An 8,385-nucleotide genomic window follows, 5' to 3' on the forward strand; every position below is an offset into this window, starting at 1 on the left:
GACTTGATATCTTCAAGCTAGGATGTGTAACCATTTATCTTTTGCCTTATGATTTGGATTCAATGCAATACTAACTGGTTCCAAGATTCTCAGTCATTTATTTGCGATCATATTTGGGGTCATCCTACACGTATTATAAAAGCACAGGCGTGCTGGCATATATAGAAGCCATACTAACATCAACATCGTATTGGCACAAGATGACTACAAAAGCAATCATTCAGCTTCTGTTCTTTGCTTTGGTTTTTGCCACATTTACGGCGCATGGGGCTTGGGGAGAGAAGGGTTGCTACGATGAAAAAGAAAGGTTCAAGCGTGAATGCAGCACAAGCTATGAGCGTCCAAGTAAGTCTTGTTGCGACACTGTGCGGTCGGTCGACATGGCCTGTGTTCGCCGTACCATGACCTCCGAGGAGGAGACGGGATTAAGTGTTCAAAAGATCTCTTTTCTTTCAATGGCTTGCAACAACTCAGTGCGAGTCGTCGGGAAAAAATACGGAGGTAATTAAATCTAGTAGCAGCCAGCAGTAGCTGTAAAATATTTTCTGTTTACTCATTTAACGACATGTAAAAATAATGAGGGATATATAATGACATGTGATCTTTGTTTCCCAGATATTCCTAAACGACCAATGTGGCAGTCATTCTCGCCGCCGCCGCCACATAGGGCACATCCATGAGAGATACCGAGGGAGGGGTAGCAAACAAGGCACAAGCATATATAGCTTGTGAGTTATTAACATGTACTCCCTCTATTTCTTTTTAGTTGTCGCTAGATAGTTCAATCTTACATTATCCAACGACAACTAAAATAAAACGGAGGGACTATTATGTCATGACAATGCAACCGCAGCAAGTATCCATATAAATAAATGTCCATATTGTCACCATGTGCCCTCACTTGAATACACGAGTTAATGACACAAAACCCCGATATTAATTAATACCCCTAGGGGGCCACGACGACAGTTAGAACCAGTATTGATGTAAGTGTCAATGTTATCGGTTCTAAACCATGGGTGCTGATGTTCTTGAACGTACATACGGAATCCTCTTACTGCAGTACTAGGTGTACTTTCAACCGTCGTTGCGTGCCCAGCATAAGCATCATTTATCTGGACTCATCTCTAGGATAAAAAAAAAGAACGGTGTCGCTTTCCTTTATTTGTTAGACTAGATAGACGGATCAATCGCTGGACAGATGGATCGACTCCGTCGTCGTCCGGGGCGAGAGGAATGGGAGTGGTGCTGTGATTACAAACGGTTAACAGTGGGGTCGTTTCGATCGGCCCTTATAGCATGTTCTAACCTAGCGTCGTCGTCTCACCGTACATGATTGATTACAACGCGCGAATTCAATAATGTGCACCAAATAAAACCGGGAGAGACAAGGAAATAAAACACCATGCACGTATACACGTATCCTCTTGGCTGCAGTGCCCTGCTGCACTGCACAGATCTCAGTCGAAGAGCTCCCACTTCGTCGTGGTGGCCGCCGCGTCGAACGTCTCCCATTTGGTCGTCACCACCACCGCCTGCAGCCGCGCGTTGGACACCTTGAGCACGTCCAGCGTCTCCACGCACTTCTGCACCCGCTTCGCCTGCACGCATGCATGCCTCTGTCTGTCAGATTTACGTAGTTAGTAACCGAGATGTTGGATTATATAATCTAGGTATCCCAAACAAACACCCCCTAAAGCGTTGGCTTGCTGAATGAAACTGTTTACAAGCATCAAGCAAGCAAGCCATCATCATTTCAGAAGAAAAAAAAGTAGACGGACTTTTGCATCCTATATCTTGGTCTCTTTTGGAGACCATCACAGACAATGATAAAAGTACTTGCACTTCTTTCACTATCTCCAACCAATCAACTATACCCATGCGGCATGGTTTCTGGTGGCCTTGTTGCGGCAATCTACATGCCTTGCCATGCACTCTTCGTAAATCTACCTAATAAGGGCACACCCTTTGCAGAGAGGATATATCATCGTCAGAAACAGAGCTGGTGGCACTGGCAGCCTGAATTCAGAGAACGATCTAGGTTAGCTAGCAGCTAGCACCCAAAGGGCACTGCCTGGCATTTGAAGTAGGGGAAAGGGCTGTAGGTGGAATGCTCTCGTACCCGCGGGGACCATGTGTTCGATTCATTACTGTTCGATAAAAGTAGGCGAATCGGTGATGAGCCTGTTTCGGGTGGTGGCGGTGGCATGCATACAGGACACTGGACACCTTGGCTGACCCACCGACGACGACAGGTGACAGGCAGCCAGCTAAGGTTGCTAAGTCCCGTCTCAACAATCTCATGAACACTTGCATGCACCGCCTGTCATGGCACTGCTTTGCCACTCACATCACAGGCCAGAGATATTTTCTATTGATATCAGTGCTACTTACTGTAGCATAACTAATAGAACGGTGCCCCTGGTGAAAGTCTGGAACTGGTCCGAACAATGCCCATGCCGGGATGCCATTCAGTTGGCAGCATGCGCCAGGAGTGCAGTAGTGTAGTGTAGGTGTGTGTACCTGAATGTTCTTCTGCGAAGAGGAGTCCCCGGCCGCAGGTATGCTCTCCAGCTTCACCGCGTGCCGCATCAGCAGCTCGATCAGCGTCGTGATCTGCACCTCCGGCACCTTGTTCCCTCTGGAAATCGATTTCTCGATGCTAGTTACCTGCGACAGGGAAAGAAAGAAAGGCATTTCTCCTGGTCAGCTAGCATCAGCAGTCAGCATTTTTTCAAGATCACTTTCTTCATCGTCGGCATAATTAAGAGAAGCAGCAGCACAGTAGTGATCGATGGAGATGGAAGTACCCTGCAACACACTGCAGGAGGGAGCACATCCTTGTCAGGGATTCGTTCCTGCTGCGTGTCCCTGTTGGAATGGGGATGGCGATTCTAAAATACCACTACCAGTAAAATGGGCTCGGTCGGGGCGGGGACCAGTCGCCACCACATCAACACATGACCACATCGGCAGGGCATTCATCCGCCCCGTCGTGTCCGTTCGTCCATTCATGCAAAATCAATTTGCTCACCTACTAGTACTACTGATCCTTGGCCAGATTATCACATAGTACTGTACTGTACTGTACCCATTCAATCGCACCTCCCATGCATGCATGCTTGCTTGACTCCCTCCCACTCCCACAGTCCCACCAAAAACAACAACACACCGTCCTCCACTCTCCCTGACCTCATCCCGTACCTGATCGGCGAGCTTGTCCACCTCGAGCGCGACGGCGCCGATGGCGCGGTTGGCGCTCTCGGCCGTGGCGTTCCTCTGGCGCTCGATGTAGCGGCGCTCGACGCTGGCGGGGTCCTCGGCGAGCGCCACCTTGGACTTGTTCTTGACGCCGCATGCGTCCAGGTACTCGGCGTTGCCCCGCGCCCTGCCCCGGTAGCTCAGCTGCTGGTCCGCCGGCTGCAGCCCCGTCCTCGGCGCCAGCAGCTTCTTCAGCTGCCCTGCACAACTAGCCACGGACGATCAGATCTCGCGTATTCACATTTCACACGGGGTGCGTTACGTTACGTTACGCTACGCTACGTACGTCGCGCGATTGCATTGGTTAGCACTTAGCACAGCAAGTACAGCCCCCCTGTTGTGTTCGTTCGTTCGATCCGCGACAGCAACAGCTGCCGCCTGCTACGAGTGGGAGTACTACTACTCCTCACCAGTCACCAGCATTTCGCTGCTACTAATTACTAAGAGAAGCTCGGTACTTGCTCCTCGGCTGGTGAATGATGGTTGATGCTGGTCGACACCTAGGCTACTACACCCACGACCACGAGGAGCTCTGTGGGGAAGCTGGGACCACGGGTAGTAGGTAGTTTAGTTTACGAACATAAATATCACTGTAATTATATAAGGGGCCATTTGGCATACGTCATTTTCGTGAGTTCTTTCGCGGCATGGAAGGAACCACACAGCATTGCATAGTTGGCAGTAAAACCCACCTCCACTCCATCCGATCCCCCAAAGAACCCTCGTGGTTTTCTCATAGAATAACGACTTGTGCACGCTAAACCAGAGAGAGACGACGCTGGAGGTAGCAGAACGTGCTGCGCATACGACTCCCAACACCCACGTCGATTCCCAGCCTTCTTTGCAGCAGAAGCACACAATGCCACAAACGCGACGACGACTATACTGGACCCGGTGGCGGTGAACGAAGAAGCGGCCAAAGGTGTCGGCGCAACGGGACAACCGAGTCGTCTGTTTTTTTTTTCTCTCTAAGAGAGACAGAGAGAGAGAGAGAAAGTAAGCAAGAAACACGGCAACGTGCCTGCAGAGCATCAGTGCACCTCCACGCCGTCCGATAGGGCCTGCCGTACACGTGGGAGCCATCCTGCCCCTGGATTCCCCGCACCGGGCACTGGCAGCGGCCCCCGTCGCTTTGTCGGGGGGACGAAAGGAAAGGCGCCGACCGCCTCCTCGTCCGCCCGCCACCGCCGGATCGTGCTGCGTGCTCCAGGGAAAAAAAAGAGAGAGAAGCCACAGCACCGCCGGTGATCTGTGACCGCTAACGTGATCCAAGGCTACCATTACCATCGCCGGGATCTCACGGAAGGAATCGTTCTCGCACGTACAGTACGGTCCTGGTGGGTAGATCTCGGGTTTTCTTTTGCACTACCACCACCGGCGTCCAAAGCACGGGTGGATTTGGGCAGAGAATACTGGGCGCCAGATGGCTTTTCGTTTTTTTTTTTGCGTCTGGTTTTGAATTCGAGGCCAAGGACGAAAGGATTTTGGGTTTGAGAGGCAGGCAGAGAATTTTCGCCCTTCACGACGCAAACTTCCTCAGCAGACCCGATCCACATGCGGCGTGCGTGCTGTGGTACGAAATATTCCTGACATTTTTGTTTCTTCCTCTCTAGCATTGAATGAATGAACAAGACGAAGAGAAATGCTAGCTGCGAGGAAAATGGTGGCAGTACAAAAAAAAAAGGTGATGATGTCTCTGTCGCACGCATCGCGGCGGCGTTAATTCCTCCACTCGGCGCGGCGCGTCCGGAAGAGGCATGTCGGGGTTTTTTTTTTATTTTTTTAACAAAAAAACTCATTCTATATTCGCCCAAGTGCAGAATTCCCATCGAGAAAAATATATATATATCTCGTGCGAGCCATGATTACGAGCTCGGATTTATAAAGTTGTCCAAATGTCAAAACTCTCAAATAAATAAAGTACTACTGTACTAGATTTGTATAAGCCAGAATCCTGCCCCGTCACCACCTTTCGTGATTAATCTATTTTAATTGCCGCATTAGCGAACGAACGAACAAACAAACGGTTCTAAAAGCTCCCGTAGGCTCGACTTAGCGAGGAAGGAAAAACACAGAGTCCAAAAAGGAGACGCACAGCTTTCAGTTTCTGTCCCGTGTGCTACAGCCTACAGCCTACTACTAGGGAGAAAGCAAGCATCGACGACGACGACGACGACAGGAACCCAGGCAGGCAGGTTGTTAATGGAGGAGCGGCTAAATGTAAGCGCGCGGTTACTAGTAGAGAGAATTAATAGAGCGAGGTCGAGGAGGAGCTCACCGAACGTGGCAATGGGGGACACGGACACCTCGTGCCGCGCGCCGCCGTACTTGACGCGCACCTTGATCTCCGGCGGCGGCGGCGGCCTCGGCGGGGCGCCGCCGGACCCCGCCGCGTCGTCCCGCGCCTGCACGACCATCCCGCTCGGCCGCACCTCCCACCCGGCCCGCTCCTCCGCCGCCGCCACCACGGCCGCCGCGGCGTCCGACCACCCGCTGCTCGACCCGCCGTCCGAGCTCGACCGGTGCATCACCCACGCCATGGGGGGAAGATAGCGACACGCACGCAGACCTGCTCACGCCAGCTCCCGCGGGGGTGCGGTTGGTTGGTGCCGCGCCTTGGAGTGCGGGAAGCTGTGGCGGCGTGGGGAAGAGAGGCGGAGGATGGAGGAGACCCGCGGGAGAGGGGAGGAGGAGGCAAGCAAGTGGACGAGACGAACCGTGGAAGACGCGCTTCTTCGCTTCGCTCTCGTTTTGTTTGCAGCGTATCGGGTGCAGAAACCATCCCTGGTGCACAAGTTCTATCTGATGCGTACATTCCGAAATCAATGGTTCCCACGATTTTACAAAATAAACCCCACGCTGCTGGTGCTTGGTATTTGTGATTAGCCCCCGCGAGGCCAGGTGCTCTTCCCCTGATACGGAGTTTTGAGTCCAGCTTTGATCGAGGCAAACCATCATCCTTCTCATACATGTACAAGGCTAAAATCATAAATTGTTTTCCCGCTGAAACGTTGAAATGACACATATGAGAGCTGAAATGTTGATGCAATTTTAATAGAGTGATGGGCGTCAGGGCGACGGCAAGGGCAGCAGGTGGCGGCGTAGACAAGCAATGGCGTGGGCGGACGACGGCGGTCCGAGTGACGTCGTGGGCGACGGGTGGCATGGACGAGCGGCGGTGTGGGCGACCGACGGCGACCAGCTAGGCCATGTGATGATTTCGTCAAGAAGTGAAGATGGATGATGGCCGCTCTGTATTGGCGAAGGGCACCTGCCCGTGGGAGCTAATTGCAAATGCGCAGCGCCAGCAAAGGAACAAGCGCAAGGTTTATTTTGCAAAAAGGGAGCGATTCGTTGGTTTTAGGATGAACGTTCTAGTTGGAATTTGTGCACTTGTGCACCAGATACGCTGTCGCTTCGTATTTTAGGGAGGGCGCACGTAGCGAAATGGCCCGATACAGATAGAGGGGCCTTCTTTCTGCGGGGAGGACGGATATGCCCCTGCGACGTCCGGGAACACGCAAATGCCGTTTCCGTATCTGCCTATGGGTGGGCCGTGGGCGCCATGGTGTTGGCAAACCGTATGGTCTCGTCTTGGCCGTATCCTACTATCCCTCAATTTATGAGGAAACCCTGCGTGAAGTGAAGAATCGGGGAGGGGACGCCAATCGTCACTCTAGGGAAGATTTTGTCTGGTTCAGTCAGTGTGATTCTATTTAGTTCAGCTGTAAGCTAGAAAAGGTTGTTATAGACGATGAAGTCTACGACCTCGATTCTCGAATATTTGTCGTCCAATAGTTTATTTTTAAACTAAGCTACGACAAATAAAAAAGAACGGATAAAATATCATCTCTGTTCTCGAATATTTGTCACCCGCTAGCTTATTTTTGGACTAAACCACGACAAATAAAAAAGAACAAGGGAGTACAATTGTTGTAAGCTATATGCTTTCTAAAAAATGTAAATTATTAGTTTGCCAAACATCTCTCTCTCCACCAAAACGGTATGTATTTGGAAGAGCAGAAAATCGAAAGGTGCTATGAAGATTGAAATCAGCTTCTCTAAAAAATGCCTTCAAGTTATATTGGCTTTGTTAATGTTCTACTTTTTGGTGAAAGAACATTTGCCTCCTAGACCTTCCCTCTCAACTATATAAAAAGAGGCGGTATACTTCTCTGTTAACACATCATAATACTTCTAACTAGTATCTAAATTTTTGATGTAACATGAACTAGACTTTAGCTAGGAAAACCAAACACTATGGTTTGATTTGGTGACAAGGGGATCACGGGAGGATTAGAGCGGATTGAGGGCTGATTCGGTGACCAGGGATCACGGGGGATTGGAGGGGATTGAGGGGGAAATTAGTTCATTTTCTCCTCAATCCCCTCCAATCCTTCCGTGATTTCCTTGTCATCAAATCAGCCCTGAGGGAAAATTTATCCAATACCCCATGATCCCTAGTCACCAAAATCAGCCTATAAGTTAACTTTGTTTTCCTTATAAAAATATAAACAAGTTGGTGTAACTAGAATCGGAAAGGAGCAAGCATAATGTAATGTCACGAAACCATTGATCCATTTAGCCACTCGGCTCACCTTTAACTGTATACGTACTACTTGATATCACTGTCCCTGCATATGAACATGAATACAAGATGTTTTGGACAAAAAAATTTGGAATTTGGAAGTAATAGAGGTGTTGTCTACATCTAACATCTTCCTTCGTCTAAACAGGCATGTGTCTAGTAAAGCTTCCTTCATCGGAAAAAAGCTATTTGTGTCCCTATTGTCTAACAATATTCTCAAAAGTCAGTGTCGGAGAGGACTTGCAACAGTTTCATTGCATTGTCCTGCTTAAGCAATTTATTGGCACTTTCCATTTTCCACTATATGGAACACCACCACATGTCTCCATCTTGGTCCTTATTCTCTACTGGTGCTTCTTTATGGAGCTGTGGTGGCACAACAGGACTGTCTTGTCTCCATTACACTACCGATTTTTAGGATGGCGGTACTGGCAGAGAGAACATACAAAAAAAAAAGTGACCATGATGCTTGAAATATACTTTGTCCTTTTTAACTATCGTTCTCCCTTCTCGAAAGAACTCATATATACTTACTT

General features: G+C 49.7%; 2 protein-coding genes across 4 annotated transcripts; one reads left to right on the plus strand and one right to left on the minus strand.

The window, feature by feature from the left end:
* Positions 1–170: 170 nt before the first annotated feature.
* On the plus strand, positions 171–890 carry LOC100274760 (uncharacterized). Its single transcript, NM_001149050.1, has 2 exons — positions 171–501; positions 616–890. Exons 1-2 carry the CDS (start codon positions 201–203, stop codon positions 678–680), a joined length of 366 nt encoding a protein of 121 aa, NP_001142522.1. The 5' UTR covers positions 171–200; the 3' UTR covers positions 681–890.
* A 243-nt stretch (positions 891–1,133) lies between these two features.
* LOC103645928 (BAG family molecular chaperone regulator 1) lies at positions 1,134–6,060 on the minus strand. Of its 3 annotated transcripts, none has more exons than XR_004856132.1 (4): positions 3,548–4,084; positions 3,205–3,461; positions 2,524–2,670; positions 1,134–1,601 (listed from the first exon to the last, which is right to left on the minus strand). XR_004856132.1 is itself a non-coding variant. In XM_008670654.4 (4 exons), the coding sequence occupies exons 1-4, from the start codon at positions 5,799–5,801 to the stop codon at positions 1,461–1,463; spliced, it is 807 nt and encodes a 268-aa protein (XP_008668876.1). In that variant the 5' UTR covers positions 5,802–6,060; the 3' UTR covers positions 1,134–1,460. The 3 variants fall into 3 exon arrangements, 2 of the variants coding, with proteins under 2 accessions (XP_008668876.1, XP_008668875.1); XM_008670654.4 differs by lacking the exon at positions 3,548–4,084 and adding an exon at positions 5,540–6,060; XM_008670653.3 differs by lacking the exon at positions 3,548–4,084 and adding an exon at positions 5,540–6,060 and having other exon boundaries at positions 1,134–1,623.
* Positions 6,061–8,385: the final 2,325 nt, after the last annotated feature.

This window comes from Zea mays, chromosome 2, assembly GCF_902167145.1.
Source record: "Zea mays cultivar B73 chromosome 2, Zm-B73-REFERENCE-NAM-5.0, whole genome shotgun sequence".
NCBI lineage: Eukaryota > Viridiplantae > Streptophyta > Magnoliopsida > Poales > Poaceae > Zea > Zea mays.

Coding starts and splice junctions, on each gene's coding strand:
- LOC100274760 (NM_001149050.1), top strand. CDS start 201: ATGACTACAAAAGCAATCATTCAGCTTCTGTTCTTTGCTTTGGTTTTT. Junction 502..615: donor CGTCGGGAAAAAATACGGAG/GTAATTAAATCT, acceptor TTTGTTTCCCAG/ATATTCCTAAACGACCAATG.
- LOC103645928 (XM_008670653.3), bottom strand. CDS start 5,801: ATGGCGTGGGTGATGCACCGGTCGAGCTCGGACGGCGGGTCGAGCAGC. Junction 3,462..5,539: donor GTCCCCCATTGCCACGTTCG/GTGAGCTCCTCC, acceptor CTAGTTGTGCAG/GGCAGCTGAAGAAGCTGCTG. Junction 1,624..2,523: donor CTTCGCAGAAGAACATTCAG/GTACACACACCT, acceptor TAAATCTGACAG/ACAGAGGCATGCATGCGTGC.